This window comes from Nicotiana tabacum, chromosome 17, assembly GCF_000715075.1.
Source record: "Nicotiana tabacum cultivar K326 chromosome 17, ASM71507v2, whole genome shotgun sequence".
NCBI lineage: Eukaryota > Viridiplantae > Streptophyta > Magnoliopsida > Solanales > Solanaceae > Nicotiana > Nicotiana tabacum.
The window spans coordinates 9640452-9659651 of record NC_134096.1 but is presented as its reverse complement, the minus strand read 5'-3'; the positions used below and the strand labels follow the sequence as shown (position 1 = coordinate 9659651).

General features: G+C 35.3%; 2 protein-coding genes across 2 annotated transcripts; both read right to left on the bottom strand.

Moving 5' to 3' along the window:
• Nucleotides 1-8506: 8506 nt before the first annotated feature.
• Nucleotides 8507-9793, bottom strand: LOC142171689 (uncharacterized). Its single transcript, XM_075235376.1, has 4 exons — nt 9559-9793; nt 9324-9443; nt 8881-9063; nt 8507-8799 (listed from the first exon to the last, which is right to left on the bottom strand). Exons 1-4 carry the CDS (start codon nt 9791-9793, stop codon nt 8507-8509), a joined length of 831 nt encoding a protein of 276 aa, XP_075091477.1.
• A 5309-nt stretch (nt 9794-15102) lies between these two features.
• LOC107767507 (uncharacterized) lies at nt 15103-17533 on the bottom strand. Its single transcript, XM_016586539.2, has 2 exons — nt 16879-17533; nt 15103-15651 (listed from the first exon to the last, which is right to left on the bottom strand). Exons 1-2 carry the CDS (start codon nt 17347-17349, stop codon nt 15589-15591), a joined length of 534 nt encoding a protein of 177 aa, XP_016442025.1. The 5' UTR covers nt 17350-17533; the 3' UTR covers nt 15103-15588.
• Nucleotides 17534-19200: the final 1667 nt, after the last annotated feature.

Below are 19200 nucleotides of genomic sequence, written 5' to 3'. Positions count from 1 at the left end.
TTTCATCTATTGCATCGCCCTTGACCAAATTGACCCAAAAGGGTGCTCCATTTAGGTGGTCGGATGAGTGTGAGGAGAGCTTCCAGAAGCTCAAGACTGCTTTGACCACAACTCCAGTTCTAGTTCTACCGTCAGCTTCAGGTTCTTACACCGTGTATTGTGATTCTTCGAGGATAGGGATTAGATGTGTTCTGATGCAGGAGGGTAGGGTGATTGCCTATGACTCACGCCAGTTAAAGAATCGTGAGAAGAATTATTATATCCATGACCTTGAGTTAGCAGCTATTGTGCATGCCTTAAAGATTTGGCGACACTATTTGTACGGGGTTCATTGTGAGATCTATACTAATCACCGGAGTTTGAAGCACCTGTTCAAGCAGAAGGATCTTAATTTGTTCCAGCGGAGATGGTTGGAGCTTCTCAAGGACTATGGTATCACTATTTTGTACCATCCGAAGAAGGCCAATGTGGTGGCCGATGCTTTGAGTCGCCAGGCAGAGAGTTGGGGGAGTTTAGCATATCTTCCAGCAGCAGAGAGACCTTTGGCATTGGATGTTCAGGTCTTAGTTGGCCATCTTGTCAGATTGGATATTTCAGAGCCAAGTCGGGTATTGGCTTGTGTGGTCTCCTGGTCTTCTCTTTATGACCGTATCAGGGAGCGTCAGTATGATGACCCCCACCTGCTCGTTCTTCAGGACAAGGTTCAGTAAGATGATACTATAGATGTGACTATTGGTGATAATGGTGTGTTGAGGATGTAGGTCCGGATATGTGTACCCAATGTGGATGGGCTTTGGGAGTTAATTCTTGAGGAGGCCCACAGCTCACGGTATTCTATCCATCTGGGAGTCGCAAAGATGTACCAGGATTTGAGACAACACTATTGGTAGAGGCGGATGTAGAAGGATATAGTTGGGTTTGTGGCTCGATGTCTCAACTGTCAGCAGGTTAAGTATGAACATCAGAGGTCGGGTGGTTTGCTTCAGAGGTTAGAGATCCCAGAGTGGAAGTGGGAGTGGATCACCATGGACTTCGTAGTTGGGCTCCCACGGACTTCGAGGAAGTTCGATGCTATTTGGGTTATTGTGGATAGGTTGACCAAGTCCACGCACTTCATTCCAGTTGGTACTACTTACTCTTCAGAGCGGTTGGCGGAGATTTACATCCGAGATATTGTTCACATGCATGGTGTCCCAGTTTCCATCATCTCCTATAGGGGCACTCAGTTTACATCACATTTTTGGAGGGTCGTGCAGCGAGAGTTGGGTACTCAGGTTGAGTTGAGCACAGTTTTTCACCCTCAGATAGACGTACTGTCTGAGCGCACTATTCAGATATTGGAGGACATGCTACGCGCTTGTGTCATAGATTTTGGGGGTTCATGGGACCAGCTTCTGCCGCTCGCGGAGTTTGCATATAACAACAATTATCAGTCAAGCATTCAGATGGCTCCGTACGAGACTTTATATGGAAAGAGGTGTAGATCTCCAGTAGGATGGTTTGAGCTGGGTGAGGCTAGGCTCTTGGGTACATACTTGATCCAGGATGCATTAGATAAGGTGAAATTGATTCAGGAGTGGCTTTGCATGGCGCAGTCTAGGCAGAAGAGCTATGCGGATAGGAAGGTCCGTGATGTGTCTTTCATGGTCGGAGAGAAGGTTTTGCTGAAGGTATCACCCATGAAGGGTGTTATGAGGTTTGGGAAAAGGGGCAAGTTGGGCCCCCGGTTTATTGGGCCTTTTGAGGTGCTTCAGAGGATAGGGGAGGTGGCTTATAAGCTTGCCTTGCCACCCAGCTTGTCGAGTGTGCATCCAGTATTTCATATTTCTATGCTCCAGAAGTATAATGGCAATCCATCCCATGTTTTGGACTACAACATGGTTCAGTTGGATAGTGATATGATTTATGATGTGGAGTCGGTGGCCATTTTGGAGTGGCAGGTTCGGAAGTTGAGGTCAAAGGATATAGCTTCAGTGAAGGTGCAGTGGAGAGGTCGTCCTGTGGAGGAGGCCACCTGGGATACCGAGCGGGAGATGCGGAGCAGATATCCACACTTATTTGAGGCTCCAGGTATGTTTCTAGACTCGTTCGAGGATGAACGTTTGTTTAAGAGGGGAGGATGTAATGACCCGGCCGGTCATTTCGAGAGGCCCCGTTTTCCCCCATTTCTACTTCTTTTTGTGTTCTTCAGCTATATTGTGATATACCGGGTTAGTTGGTTTGGGTCCGGTGTGGTTTCGGAGTGAATTGAGACACTTAGTCTCTTTATTAGAAGCTTAAGTTGGAAAAGTCAACTGGATGTTGACATATGTGTAAACGATCTCGGATTTGAATTTTAATGGTTTCGTTAGCTCCGTTAGGTGATTTTGGGCTTAGGATCGCGTCTGGAATGTGATTTGGAGGTCCGTAGGTGAATTAGGTTTGAATTGGCGAAAGTTGGAAATTTGGCGATTTTGGTCGGTAGTGGAAATTTTGATATCGGGGTCGGAATGAATTTCCGGAAGTTGGAGTAGGTTCGTGGTGTCATTTTTCACGTGTGTGTAAAATTTGAGGTCATTCGAACGTGGTTTGATAGGTTTCGGCATCAATTGCGGAATTTGGAAGTTTAAAAGTTCCTAGACTTGAATCCGAGGGTAATTTGGTGTTTCGATGTTATTTGAGTGATCCGAAAGTTCGACTAAGTTTGTATGAGGTTATAGGATATGTTTCTATGTTTGGTTGTGGTCCCGAGGGCCTCTAGGTGGTTCCGGGTGGTTAACGGAAGGCTTGGAGTTGCAGGAGTGCAGCGGAAGTTGTTGCTACTGGTGTTTTCCGCAACTACGGAGTGGGAACAGCAGGTGCGAGGCCGCAAGAGCGAAGGAAGAGCCACAGGTGCGGCTAAGGGAGACCTGGGCTCAGATCGCAGGTGCGATGGAAATCCTGCATCTATGGTGGTCGCAGAAGTAGTTTGGGAGGCGCAGATGCGCAGATAGAATGCAGGTGCGGCTTGGGTCTCGCATCTGCGATGACCAGAGATGCGGTCAGGTGATCGCAGGAGCGGAGTCAGTCTTTTAATGAATTTTCGCAGAAGCGAAGCCCTTTTCGCAGATGCAGTTCTGCAGGTGTGGTTTTAACTGGCCAGCAAACCCCAGCTCGAGGTTTTGTCTTCCATTTTCAATTTTGGACCTAGGGAGCTCGGGAGAGAGGTGATTTTTCGAAGGTTTTCAAGGAGGACGTTGGGGTTAGTGATTCTAACCCGTATTGGTCTAATTTCCGTGAATCTATGGCTTTGTTCATCATTTAAGTAAGGATTGGAATTGGAAATTTGGGGATTTAGGGCTTGAGAATTGGAGAGTGAACTTTGGGATTTTGGAGGGGCAATTGAGGTCGGATTTTGGTAGATTTGTTATGACAAGACTCGTGAGTAAATGGGCTTTCGGGTTTTGTGATTTTTTTGGATTCCGAGACGTGGTCCCGGGGGTCCGCTTTGAGTCGATTTCGGATTTTGGCTTTAATTTGGTATTTTTCTTGTGGAATTGGTTCCTTTAGCCTATATTGATCTTATGGTATTGCTTTTGGCTAGATTCGGGACGTTTGGAGGCCGATTTGCGAGGCAAGGGCATCACAGAGTAGGATTCTGCTTGGTTTGAGGTAAGTATCGCTTCCAAACTTGGTTATGAGGGTTCGAAACCCCAAATTATGTGTTATGTGATTGGTATTGAGGTGACGCACATGCCAAGTGACGGGAGTGCGGGTGTGCACCATGAGGATTGTGACCTGGGTGATTTCATGGCACCGTTTAGTGACTCTATACTGTTGATATCCATGTTTTCATCAGGTGATAAAGTAGTTGAGTTGTAGATCATGCTAGATATCATGTTTAGTCTTTGTGCCGGTATTGGTTGGAACCTTAGCGGTCATTTCTTGCTGTCATCTCACTAGTTTCATTTACTATTCCATACTCATTCATGATCATGCATTTTTATATCATATCTCAGTCTCAGTTATTTGTTGATTCATCATATCATTGTTCCGGGTTATTTTCATGACATTGTGAGCCCGTGGTGAGACTGGAGAGGTTAATGATTGAGTGAGGCCGAGTGCCTGGTTATGAGTGACAGTTATGGGATCGGGTTGCACGTCGCAGTGGTTATATTGATGATTATGATAGCGCTTGGGCTGTAGGAGCCCTTCCGGAGTCTGTAACACACCCCTAGTGAGCACGGATGATATTATTGAGGGGTGGATTTCCCTAGACATGGATTTGTCCGAAGTACTTGATACCTGGAGATGGATTTCTCCAAAGGGTTGGATTGCCCTTTTTCCTCGGTACTGATGACTTATAGTCAGTGTTGTATATGTTTCGGGATGGATTTCCGTGGGCCGGATGGCCATATATAGTACCGAGTGGTTGAATACTTGATAGTGGAGCACATAGTGCATTTCATACAGTCTGTGCATTGGTATGTAGAGATAGCTGAGTTGTACTGTTCATATCTGTATTTCCTTTACTGTTTGAGTTGTATAATTGACTTGAAAGCATGCCTACGTTTCTGCACATTTATTTCTGTTATACTTGTTGAGGTTGAGTTTGTCACTACCTTTCAGTCATAAGTTTGGACTTGTTACTTACTGAGTTGGTGTACTCACGTTACTTCCTACACCTCGTGTGCAGATCCAGGCGATATCGGTCGTAGCGGCAGTTGCTGATTGAGGATCCTAGAGTTTTGGAGACTATCAAGGTAGCTGCACTGCGTTCGCGGGCCTTGACTCTCCTTCTTTATCTTTGTCGTAATTTCAGTTTATATCTCTAGACACTGTAGTAGACTATATTTTTTATCTAGACACTCATGTACTTAGTGACACCCTGGTTTTGGGATGGATTGTATCACTTTGGGATTTTCATATGTTTTAAATAGTTTTTTCTTAAATGTTAAATACTTCCGTTAACATTTTCAAACTTATTGGTGTTGGTGTTGGGTTGTTGAGTTGAGACTGGCCTAGTTCCACGATAGGCGCCATCACGACGGTTGATTTTGGGTCGTGACAGCCTTCTATATATAACTTTTCATTCTTTTTTTTAATTTAAATTTCTTAAATTGGTATATTTGTTGATTCACTATCATTTTCTAATTTAAGCTCCATGTCGACACGAGGGAGATCTTGACTTGGATTCTGATTTTGAATATACAGATTCTCAACTTATTCTAATTGTTGTCATTACACAAGGAGAGAGACGTAATGTAAATCAATCTGGAAATAAAATGACAACTCGTGATGTAAATAAGTCTAAATATTATCAGTCGGTATCAAGAACTGTTGTCCAGACACAAACAGATGTTGAAACAACTCCTGTAGTTTTCACACAGAGAAGACGCCCTGCAGCTGTAAAACAGTCGTCGTATAGGAATGACTATCATTCAAAGGGTTTACACATAATTTGTAAAAGGTGAGAAACAAGATCATTTGATTGATAGATCAGATGATATCATGGAGTATATAAAATAATTTAGGATACATTGCAACACTCCATGGCACCAGGTTAATCATGTCCTCTTTCCAATTAATTTGGCAGAAAAGTGGCATTGGATATTGGGGTGTGTATCATTCCATAAGAGATGTTTTTATGTATATAACTCGCTACGTAGTCGAAAGCACAAAAAAGCTATTCAAAAGGTGGCAGAGGCATATGCTGTGTTGATCCCCCTGTTTCTAGTTAGCATTGAATTTTATAACCAAAGAAGTGACACTGTAGTACAAAATGGTATGCACATAGGAAAGGACTTGACTAATACATTTGAGATTGAACTGATTACAAATCTGCCAACATAGCAAAATTCGTAAGAATAGTTACTTTTTTTTACTTTGTTTTCCTCATTCATATTAACATTTTTCACTACAAATTTTATATTCTATTCATTTGTTTTATTTCATAGATTGTGGAGTATATGTTGCATGCTTTGCTGAGTACATTATTGAAGGTCTTCCAGTCCTTGTTGCCAATTTTGACACGGATGGTCTTCGAGCTAGGTTTGGTATACTGTTGTGGGACTATGGGAGGAACAAGCAGTTTCATGGTGAATCAAGTGAATTTGAGGCTCCAGTAGCAACAAAAAAGACTCGTGGAAAGAAGCGCAAGAAGTAGTATAGGTCTTTTTTTGCTTTTAGTTAATCGTAGCATCAAAACTTTGCAGGATTTTAATAGTTTTTGGTAAAGTATGGTATTTTGCATTATTAGATTGTAAAAATGCTAGCTTTTAAAAGTGTGTTCTAGGAATACAATTGTAATAGTACAATATGTTGCTATAACTGTTTTAATGTTGGAATCTATCTTTAGTTTGTTTTATTAGTCTTTTCTTAGGTTTCTTCATTAAAGTTGTTGGTTTATTAGGAGTGCCTTTCGGAGATAAAATTTTCTCAGCACTTGAAGTCAAGCCATTAGTGCAGAACATGTCTGTTACAGCAGCACTGTTAGTTCCTACTCTTACTGCCATTTGTAGTAGGAGAAGCATTGTTAGTTCGTTGTAATACACCAGCAGAAGTTATTTTTGGAGGTGTATTTTTAAGGGAGTTATGACGTTCAAAAAGAGGAACTATGTTGCTATTTGGTTGAAGAACAGGGCGAGCATTCATTTGAATGAGAAGAAATATTTGTAGAAAGTGAACTGGTTTTGAATTTGTATTGAGAGTAGATTTTAGTTATAGTTGAATCTAAAAAATTCTGTGCAGATTTTGCATTGTTGCACCAGTTGTATTCTGCAAAGATTTTGGTTCAGGTATATTAGTGCAGTAGAACTATATACCAATCGGGTATACATATATACCATTTGGGTATCACGTTGTATTTGAGTACCTTTTTTTCTGTAGCAACTAGATGTAAATACTGACATGAGTTGCAAAGTGTGCTAATTTTGTTGAGGAAGTATATACAAATGTTGTATTTTTTTGGTGCACCACTTGTATTTCTGCACATATTTTGGTTTAACCATATTAGTGCAATACAACTATATACCATTAAGGTATATAAATATACCATTCGGCTATCACATTGTATTTGAGTACCTTTTTGTTATACTTCAATGTTGACATGAGTTGCAAAGTGTGCCCATTTTGTTGAGGAAGTATGTACAGATGTTGCATTTGTTTGGTGCAGCACTTGTATTTCTGCACATATTTTGGTTTAACCGTATTAGTGTAATACAAATCTATACCAATAAAGTATACAAATATACCATTCGGGTATCACATTTTATTTGAGTACCTTTTTGTTATACTTCAATATTGACATGAGTTGTACATTGTGCCCATTTTATTAAGGAAGTATGTACAGATGTTGTATTTTTTTGGTGCACCACTTCTATTTCTACATATATTTTGGTTTAACCATATTAGTGCAATACAACTATATACCAATAAGGTATACAAATATACCATTTGGGTATCACATTGTATTTGAGTACCTGATGATGTACATAACTGCATGTAAATGGCTTCCAATTTTTTATACTTCAATACGGACATGAGCTGCAAAGCGTGCCCATTATGTTAATGATGTATGTACAAATGTTGCATTTGGGGCACCACTTCTATTTCTGCACCTATTTTGATACCAATAGGGTATACAAATATACCAATAAGGTATACAAATATACCACTTGGGTATCATATTATATTTTAGCACCTTTTTTCCTGCATCAACTATATGTAAATGCATCCCACTTTTATATACTAAAATAGAAAATTATTGAAAACACAAGTAGCCATATAAAGGTTTTGCTAAAAAGTAATTTGGCAAAGAATCACCATACCAAATATATGTCTAGTGCAAGACATGCATTTTATTTCTTTGTAATTTAAATGATATGATTCTACGATATATGAGTTCTATAAAAATATTGAAGTATTATATCAATCTCTTTTTAGAATATTTCGGCACGTTCTCCGGTTGTATTCTTTTTTCCCACATAGTGCACATGTAATTATATTTCCTTCCCAACCTCTTATGCCTTTGTTCTGTTTAGGTCTTCCTGGTTTGATTTTTCCTTTTGGTGGCAGTACCACATGCGAAGAGACATATTTTGGAATTTGCCACGTTGTTTCATCAAGCAAAGGGTTTACTAGTATCTCATATGTTTTCAACAAGTAGTTTATGCTGTAGTAATCCGAACAATACTTGTATGAATCCATATGGAATTTTTGTATAACTGTCATTGCATATGGACATGGAATATCGTCTAGCTGAAACCTTCCACAAGTGCATTTTTTCATGTAAGCGCACCACATTTTTTGTTTGGCCATCAATTACTAAATGTAAGAATTGAGGTGATGGCAACACCTAATATAATTTTAATTAAGAAAAGTCATTAGTTGTATGAAGTAATAGTATTTTTTTAATAACAATATGTAGTTGTTTAGTGAAATCTCTCAGGTGCAGAAGTAAAACTACAGTACATGCAGTATTTTTATGATTCTGAAAATGCATATTGTCATCGTCTGTGATAAGATAGTATTATCTGCCAATATTTTTTCATACTTTACACCGATCTTCATATTCCATGGCATCCTTCCGATTGGTGTAAATCCATTTCTGAATCAATGTTGTCATAAAGTCAAGCAAATTCACAATTGTGAGGTCTCTTGCGTGCTTGTTTGCTGCATTTACTGATTCTGTAATATTCGATGTCATGGTCATGGTTCTATTTGTCTTGAAATGCGCCCGGGACCATTTATCATATCCAATATCCATCAGGTATGTTTTCACTCTACTATCAATAGCATCTATAGTATGCCTGTTGAATTCTTCAATAGTGTATGCTCTTGCTAACGCAAAGTATACTTCTTTGATTTGTTTTTGGCTCTTCCTGAAGTTCGTCTTTATGTTGTTCTACAGATTGAACATACATGCACAATGAGGGACTTCTTGATAGACAATCGAAGTTGCTCTCCATATACCATCATGCATGTCTAATATAATGCACATTCCCTCTCTTTGTCCATAGGTTTTTCTGAACTGCACGAAGAACCGCTCCCACGATGCATCATTTTCCGAATCAACAATTGCATATGCGAGGGGTAGAATTAGTCCTGTAAAACCAAAGGAAAAAATATTAGTTACAATACACAATGTTAATTTATCATTTCATATAGTAGTATAGTCATAGGTAGGTACAGGTATGTAGCAAAATAATTATATACTATGTTGGTATACTTGTATACCATATTGGTATCATATCATATTTGAAAATCTTTTTTGTTGCTTTAACTGAATGTAATTGGATTGTATTTTTAAATTAGTAAAGCACGTCAATTATTCAATACTGATTCTGAAATAACTTTTTTCTTACCTTCTGTGTCTTGCGTGGAAGCCGTGAATATGGTCCCTCTATATGTTAACTTTAAAAAACTTCCATCAACTACAATTGTTGGCCTACAATAGATCCATCCTCTAATCGATGCATATATAGCTATGAAATGCATACAAGAAGCTATCATCTATTTCAGTGTGTAGTCGTGTCACTGATCCTGGGTTAGCGTACTCTAACATATAAAGATATGTTGGTATTTTCTTGTATGATTCACTTTGTGTTCCTCTCAACAATTGCATTGCTTTTTCTTTTGATCTCCATGCTTGCATGTAGCTTAAGTCCATACCATATGTTTTTTGGATGTCTCTCTGGATATTTGTTGGTGTATATATGGTTTTCGGATCAACAAGTTTATCTTGTACCACAGCTGCAACAAAAGCTGAGACATCTTGCTTTTGTGAACAAAATCTCTTATCATTTAAACAACTGTTGACATAATTGAAATCCATCACTTTGAAAAGATTTAATGCTCGCAGGCTTGATACTTTAAGTCTCCAAGTGCATCTTTCGTCCACGCATTCAAGGGTATACCTGTTTATAATACAAATACATTTATGTATCATGTTTTATTGATAAAAAAAATACACACACAAATCTGTATAATTCTATACTCACATAGTATACTCATATAGCATACCTATATACTATATCAGAATCGTATTTTACTGATAAAAAACATAGACAAACCATCATAATTCTATACTCACATAGTATACTGATTTAGCATACATATATACTATATTGGTATCATGTTTTATTGATAATAACAAAAACACAAACCAGTACAATTATATACTCGCATAGTATACTGATATAACATACTTATATACCATATCAGTATCATCTTTTACTGATAAAAAATACATACAAACCAATACAATTCTATACTCGCATAGTATACTGATTTAGCATACTTATATACTATATCCATATCATCTTTTACTGATAAAAAAACAAAAACACAAACCAATATAATTCTATACTTACATAGTATACTGATATAGCATAGTGATATACTATATCGGTATCATATTTTACTGATTAAAAAACACATACAAACCAGTAGAATTCACATAGTATACCGAAATAGCATCCTGGTATACTCACATAGTATATTGATATAGCATCATGATATACTATATAGGTATCACATAGTTTTTTACTTTAAAAAATGGAGACGAACCTTCTTAGGCATGATTTATTAACCCGATATTGACATTTTTCTCTATCAACATATTGTTTCATAAGGAGAGCCAGCAGGTTCTTGTCTTTGTAAATTTGTCATTTTTCAACTTTTTGATGAAATTGATCAGTTATGATTTTTATTATGTTTGCATCATCAAGTTCAATACCGGTGTTATCTCCTTCTTGCACATCAAAAGTACTAATTATATCACTGCTTTCAAATTATGGAATTTCTAATGAAATTGTAGCAACATCGAAACTGGTGGTACTTGCAGCTATAGTATTTTTAGCAAACGACACACATAGTGGGAGTGTTATCATCCTTGCACTTGATTTTTTTAATTTCATGTAAACACTAACACTCATATCGCTGCAAATTATAATTGGTGGATATCCTTGAGCAATAGCATACTGAATAACTATTGTGTTACTGTCCTTTTGAAGTTGCTTTGCAATTTCTCTGAGAAGTTGTTCAAATTTCCAACAGGTCTTTATTAGAATTTCATCAACATGAAAGTTTATGAAATTATGGTTATCATTCCATTCTCCACTATGCTGCACCAGAATTGGTATATTTTCCATGATTCTGAAGTTATAACTACTTTTATGTCCAAAATTGAATCTTGACAATGCAAATTTCAATAGTGTTGATGTCAAATACTGAATTTCAAATAGAAGATTTTTTTCGAAATCAAATCAGCTGCTATGATTCAAACCTCCAGATATCCAAACTGAGAACAGAACTTTCAGCTAAAAATTTAGAAGTTTGAGCGCTAAACTTCTATAATATGCGAAATCAAAATCGAAAAAATAAGATGTGAATTTGAGTATCAAAAGTTTTAGCATCTTCCAAAGTCAAATCAGCTACTTCTACAAAATTTAAGGAGAAAACTAGAATTTTAAAGAGAAATCAACATCTTCTCTCTGTTTTTTTACACTTCTGATCTTCAAATTAGGATGGCGATCTTCAAATCTTCAACAGATGCCGGTGGAAATCTCAATTTTTGTGCGCTAATTTTCTGAAATTTTGAGCAGCTTTTGCATTTTTATAGGCAGGGCATTAGCGCGTGGTAGTTATTTTGAGAAACTCGTTTGTTTATTAAATGGGTAGGGGATTGTAATTATTTAATGGATAGAATTCTTTTATGGATAGAGCACGGTAAATATTTTAACTTTTATAGGTACTCTTATCCTTTCCCCTTTAATATAGTATAAATTTCACTGGCAGAATATATTGGCGTTGTAGGTAGGGCAGAGCCTTTAATCCAATTTTTGTATTTATGTTAAAAAATTTAATATATATATATATAAGTAAAATTAGATTTCAATTACGAACACATGATTTCGCTATCTTATAATTTAGAACCCACAAAATTCAAATTCTAACTTGGTTATGTGGCAACTTTTATTGCCACGAAAAAGTCTGATTTCATCTCGTAGTTAATTTAATTTTTCGTGCTAAATCAAATTTTCCCTTTGTTTAGCTTCTTTGCGTTAGTTCCCTAACTGTTCCACTACTAGAATAGACATAGTCTTAATCCTCAACATGTGGATCGAGAGAAGGAAAATGAGAGGTAGAGTCTAGATAAGGAAAGAGGAATAGCAAAAAAATAGGTGAAATTAGAATAAGATTAGGTGAACTCAATAATTTTTGTATAGATTTTATATATTGATTAAAAATTTATTAAATATTTTTAAATATTTGATTGTGACCTCAATTATTATTATATATATACTCCCTCCGTTCCAGTTTATGTGAACATATTTCCTTTTTGGTCCGTTTCAAAAAGAATGACATTTTTCTAAATTTGGAAACAATTTAGTTTAAACTTATAATTTTACCCTTAATAAAAAACTTTTATAACCACACAAATACTCTGGGTCCTTTTTGACTTGCTTAAGACCACAAATTCCAAAAGTCTTCATTTTTTTTAAAATTCCGTATCCAATTAAACGAGTTCACATAAATTGAAACGGATAAAATATTAAATTAAAATCACTATAAAAAATCATAAACTTTAAATTCTGAGATTAAATATCATTGTTGTCAGTGTTGAATAGAGAGAAGCTTTAGAGACAGAAAACAAAAAGGACAACAACAAGTGAGGTTTGTTCTTTTCTTTAATAACCAGCAAAAATCCAACAGGTAGCAGTGGCCAAAGAGTCAATAGTAGTGATATATATGGGGCTTCTTATAATATTCCTTTTCCATTTTCCACCTGAGTTGCTAACTGACCATGTGATTTCCTCACATACAGACATAAAATACATAAAATCTACGTGTATTTTAATGTATCAACTACTACTAATATTCTGACCATGTCTATTATTATTATTATTATTATTATTATGATGATGTACGTATCCACGTGCTCACATCTTACTTTGCCAAATATTTATTGCCTCATTCTTGGGTTGAATACCTTTCTCCATCAAAGTTTAGACTAATAGGAGAAAATTATAAAAACATATTTTGACTTTGTTAGAATTTGGACCATATTTTCAATCACTTTATTTATGGTCTGATCACATTTCAGATGTATATCTCAAAGTGTTTAAGCTTGCACGACAAGCGTATATAGTGTGACTTACACAACATTAATATGAATCTACCATCTCTCAAGATATACATTCACAGTGCCAAACAATCGAGTTTCAGTATGCCTGAAATTACCACAACGATAATGTCTATAGATCAAATTATATCGTGAATTGAATTCCACTTGACTGTCGATTGTTCCATTGTGTAATTGAATGATGTCTAGAAGTCCTCATCTATAGAATTTAGAAAGAAAAAAAAATCAGCTAGAAACATAGTGGAGAAATCATTGACTTCAGATCCTTTTTTATATCACTTTCTCCCCCTGTGATTGTTATTTTTGTTGTCAATAAGGGCAGCACAATCCAAAGAAATGCACAAAAGCCAGTCTGGTATAATACCAACAAAAATATGGCTTGTTGTGACCAAATGTGTGTTAGAAAAGCTGGTGCTCATTTTTCTGTTTGGCCCCAACATTTTTTTTTTAATAACTTAAGTGTACGTGCCACCAGTTCATTTTATGGGATATTTACTATTTTTCAACAACACATATATTGATAACAGGGACGACGGGGCTAGAATTTTAAGTTAATGAGTTTTATATTTTAAAAAAGGCAATATGCTGCTGTTCTAGATAAATTATTTACATATTAAATGAATTTCATATAGAATTTGGATTAAAGTTATAGAGTTTTGCCGAATCTGTATGCAGGTTTGTGGCTCCGCCCGTGTTAAATTTGTCTATCAAAACTCAGACAAATAAAAAAAATTACTTAGTAGGCGGTTGGACATAAAAAAATATAATTTTTGAAAAAGGTAGTATTTGGAATTAACTAGAAAAATGATATTTAGAATTTAAAATTATGTTTGGACATGCATTTCACTTGAAAATAAGTTATAGTTTTGTGAGTGAAAAAAAAAATCATTATCAAAAACTTATAAAATTTCATGAACAAACACATTTTTGAAAGAAAAAATAAATAAACAAAAAAACCACTCTTGTGCTCATTTTGCTGTTGCCATAGCAACTTTTCACAAACAAAAGATACTAATGGAAGTGGAAAACCACTCTGGCAAATTAAAGACCTTTTAATTAAAAAAACAGCAAAAGACAAAATTGCTTTTTTAACTTGCACATCCTACACCCTATAAAAATCCTTTAGCCATAACCAATTATACAGATTCCAATATTTGCCTCATTCCACTAAAAAAGACAAGACATCTCTGTGGTCTTTTCATATTCTATTTTTGTGTGTGAGAGAGAGCATGAAACTTTGTCTTCTCTTGCAAAGAAATCAACCTATTTGTACATTTAAAGGTTTAGGCTAGCTGTCAATGAATTAGGATAAAATTAAAAAAGATAAGGGTTCACAAGTAGAGGAAATCAAGATACAAAACTCAAATACCACAATTTCTTAAAAGAAAAAAGAAGAAATCAACCTATTTGTACATTTAAACATTTAGGCTAGGTGTCGATTCGTTTTCATCTGCGCCTTTCATAATTATTGGAAATATGTACTAATAGGAGGTAGCGAATGGAATAATATATAACACCATTTTTACAAAGAAAAGAAGAAGAAATCAACCTATTTGCTTTGGACCACCCTTTCTGCACTGCAAGCCAGAACTTGCTCTTTATCCATCTGGCTTAACCAGCAAAACTTTTTTCTCACATCTTGATTAAATTTACCTATAGTATTATAAATATCTAATTTCTATGATTCACGTCCTTTTAGTTCCACCAACTTTAGAGTGGTACAAGACTACAAGTTAATACATACTAGCACTCAACCCCTATTCGTAGCAAAATCACTATAGTGCTCAACCCCTATTCATAGCAAATTAATACATACTAGCACTCAACAGTACACAGAAGAAAATATAGTGCACCCCGGTGCACAAGGCATCTTGCATTCACCCAAGGTTAAAAAAAAGATCGCACCCTAGGGGGTGTGACGTAAATAGCTCTAACCCTAATGCAAGTATTATTTCATAGCAAAATAACTACAACACTACATAGAAGAAAATATAGTATACGAAAGAAATGGCAAATTTATTTCATTATTTCATATTCTCTGTCTCCAACTACAAAAAAGTGAATTGTTCTAATAACCATTATTTATGACTATATCCATAAATGAATAATCCAACAAAGAAACAAACCTTTACTGAGAATTTCACATTTAGAGCTGACGATGCCCTTTATCCCTATACCCCAAACTCCAAGTACTGTAAGATGCCCTTGACATCACTCTCTTGCTTACCATCTTAGCTTCCAATTTCTAATAAGATATCGCTCTTATCCGATTTACTCACTGACTCTAAATTCTGAATTCACTTCTGTCTGCACTGTACAAGAAAATGCAAACCAGCATAGAGCACAATCTGTTCCAAGCAAATGAGACCTGCTAAAACCAGACTTGACTCTCTGCAGACATTTACAATACAAGGAATGACAAGACAACCACACCTTTGATTGAGCTATGTGCAATTTTGTACCAACTTTTGAACCTGCATATTCTACAAAACAGCATTCCCAATATTCCCCTGATCAAGTTTGTACTTAATCTTACTGGATAGACTCTGCTCACAAATAAACACAAGGAAATTAGTACAAGCTTATCAAATCAAAAATGGAACTTGATGTGCTAATCTTATACTACTTCAGACCTCTCTATAACAGCATTCATTATAAAAATCAAATTTTATATGGAACCAATTTTCATGTTATGTAGTAATATATATTCTCTATAACAGCACTTTGCTATAACAGCCAAAAAAATCCAGAACAAATACAGCTGTTATAGAGAGGTTTGGCTGTACTTTAAACACAATGCTGACAAAAACAAAGAATTATAAATTCTTGAAATCTCTATATAGCACTCAAATAGAACCCCAAAAAAGACAAATCTTGGAACATTCTGCCTGAAGCTTGTTCCAAATATAGTACTAACTGTGCTTAACATGAATTTTTCAGATTTAATCAACAAATGGACAGAAACCCGAAAAACCATATCAGAAAACCATACAGATTTAGAGCAGAACTGAAATCACCAATATTTGATTAACCATCCAATTGGTAATTGGATTGCTGTCAAGAACTAAAGTTCAAATCTTGTAAATAACTACTACTACACCTAAATTCATTCTGCTCTATTTAGACCATTCTAATTTTAATAGTACTCAATAATTTCTCCCTCTTAGCCATAGAATCATGAGACACAAATAGTCAATTCATGAACTCCGAGCAGGGAATACACAATGCAAATCCATATTAGTCAAGATAGAGGATACTAAATATCGAATACAACAACAACAAGTACGCCTCAGTCCCAAACAAGTTGGGATCAGCTATATGAATTCTCATTGACCACTTTACTCCATTTTGATTATAATAGTACTCAATAACTTCTCCCTCTTAATATTAGAATCTTAAGAAACAAATAGTCAATTCATGAACTCCCGGAGTGCACGATGTGAATCTAAATTAGTCAGGATAATGGATTCGAAATATCGAATACAACAACAAGCACGCCTCAGTCCCAAACAAGTTGGATTAACTATATGAATTCTCATTGACCACTTTACTCCATTCTGATTTCAATAGTATTCAATAATTTCTCCCTCTTAATCATAGAATCTTGAGAAGCAAACAGTCAATCCATACAAGTGGATTCCGAATACTGAATGATTAAACAAAAAAACAATATTAGTAAAAGCAAACCAATCAAGAAAAAGTTGACCTTAGACACGTGTCATGTATATATTTGGTTTGATTAGTGTAAACACCAGGTGCCGGCAAGTTCTTACCTTAGCTTCAAGATCTGTAAGTTGAACAGCAGTACATTCCTTTGGACTATCAAATGCAGACAATGAAAACTGCTTAGAGACAACACCAACATCAAAATAAATAACACCAGAACTTGAAGCTGAAACATAAATTCTCTTCACTTGAAACCATAAAAACAAATCCTTAGCTGAAATCCCAGAAACTGAATCGATCTGACCATCACTAACTCTTCCTGATACATTCCTTTCATAGTGTAATTCATTTTCCTTTTTATCAAATACTGCATTACAAGCTTGATCTAAATGGACAACAAAATTACCAGAGTTATCTAATGTAAAATTCCTCACACCCTTTGGTAGTAATCCCTCTGGTAAGCCATGGGATTTAAGTACTTCATATATTGATGATTCTGCTGTGGCTAAAACCAATATAGAAAATAAAAGAAAAGTGAATATCACAAAGGATTTTTCAAGATTATGATAAAACAACATCTTGGTGTTAGTGCATAGGGGAAAAAAGAGTTTTGGGGTTTGAGAAAATTAAGGTTTTGGGGTTGTTTAAAAAGTGGGATTTTAACAAGAAGAAAAAAAGAGGAAAATGATGGTGGAGGAGAATAAGAAGATGAAATGAGGAACAAAGGAGAAGCTTAGAGGCAAGTGTTGCCAGCAGGAGTACAGAAAGATTAGGAGAATTATCAATTATTGGTGGTCATTATGTGGGTCCCTTCAAGTTGAGGTATTTTTCCCATGTGGTGAAGTACACCAGAGCTAGTAGTACAATTTTAGTCTTTTTTTTGTTTTGCTTTTGTTTTGCTTTCCCACTTAGGGGTCGTTTGACTGAGATACAGTAATAGTGCTGAATAAGGTGTATTAGTAATTGAGGGATTAATAATACATTTGTTAATGATGCAAATATTAGTTATGCAAAGATTATTTTCTATACACTGTTTGGTGTGGTATATTAAAAATTAAAATACATTACATAATTTTTAAGAAAATTAATTGTTTACAAAAATACTCTTCATATTCTTAATTTTAAGGGACTTTAAGGATAATTTTATCCTTAACCATGCTAGTGCATGCATTATTATTTTTGGTATTATTAATACCATGATTTCTTATGTATTAGTTATATATAAGATAATACCAAATATGTTGTATAACTAATGCTTGCATTAGTAATACATATATTAAAAATATATATCAAATAAGGGATTAATAATATCAAAATATTTAATTTCTCTAATACATCTTACCAAACTATCCCTTAGTTTGTTCAGATTGGGTCGCGACTAATCTGATATCACATTTCGTAAGGCTGATTAAGGGTGAAACGCTCTTAGAAATATTTTTACAGGTACCATGTATATCACAACTCGTGGTGATCAATTAGTAGTGCCATATGTTTAATAGGGTTATATTTGGACAGACAATCAATAAATTTGAGTTATAATCTGTTTAATGTTCGCTTGGATCAAGCTACCTGAATCATTTGAGTTAAATACCAGCTCATAATCATTAATCAAAATTGCCAAATTCAAAATCGTTTTCCATTGCTTGTTGTTTATTAATTACCAAATCAATTTTTTTAAAATGTTTTTAATTATCATGACTATCTTAAGTAAATCAAAACACCACTATTTTGATGAATTTGTTGTGTTTCATTTTGGGCTTCATTTGAAGTTCAAATTGACGCAAGCTTCAAAATGGAATAATTTAAACTATGTCTAAAATGATCTGCAGTAAGGGTATGTCATTAGACTAAGGACTTATCCATAGATTTTTTTTTCTTTTTTCGTTTTTTTTTTAAAAATGTATTTGTCCGTCAAAATTAGTAAGTTTAATTTTAAATTTCAAATACTATTTTTCAACTTAATTCTAAATATATTCATAAATTAAGTGGGTGTTTGAATATAAGAATTGTAAAATTTTGAAAAAAAGTAAAAAAGATATTCAAGTGAAAATGACATTTGAAAATTAGAATTGTATTTGAATATAAATATAATTTTGAATTATTTTTGAAGTTTTATGAGTGATATGAGTTAAAATTTTAAAAAACAAAACGTTCTAAAATTTGACATAGTAAGTTCTGACCTACTCCTATAGACACAGTAGAGGATATAGTCGTAATTTCACCCTGGACAATGAAAATATCTGCATACACGCGTAGGATTCTGCGTGGAAGATGAGCTGGCACAATGGAGCGTGTAATTAACGCGCAAGTGTGAGCGAGTGGGCCGCTAAGGGACCCGATAAGATATGCAGCTTGATATGCATGAAAATTGAGCGATAAGTACGAGTGGGGCGAAAATGACGTAAGAAAACAGTGACTTTTAAGGGAGC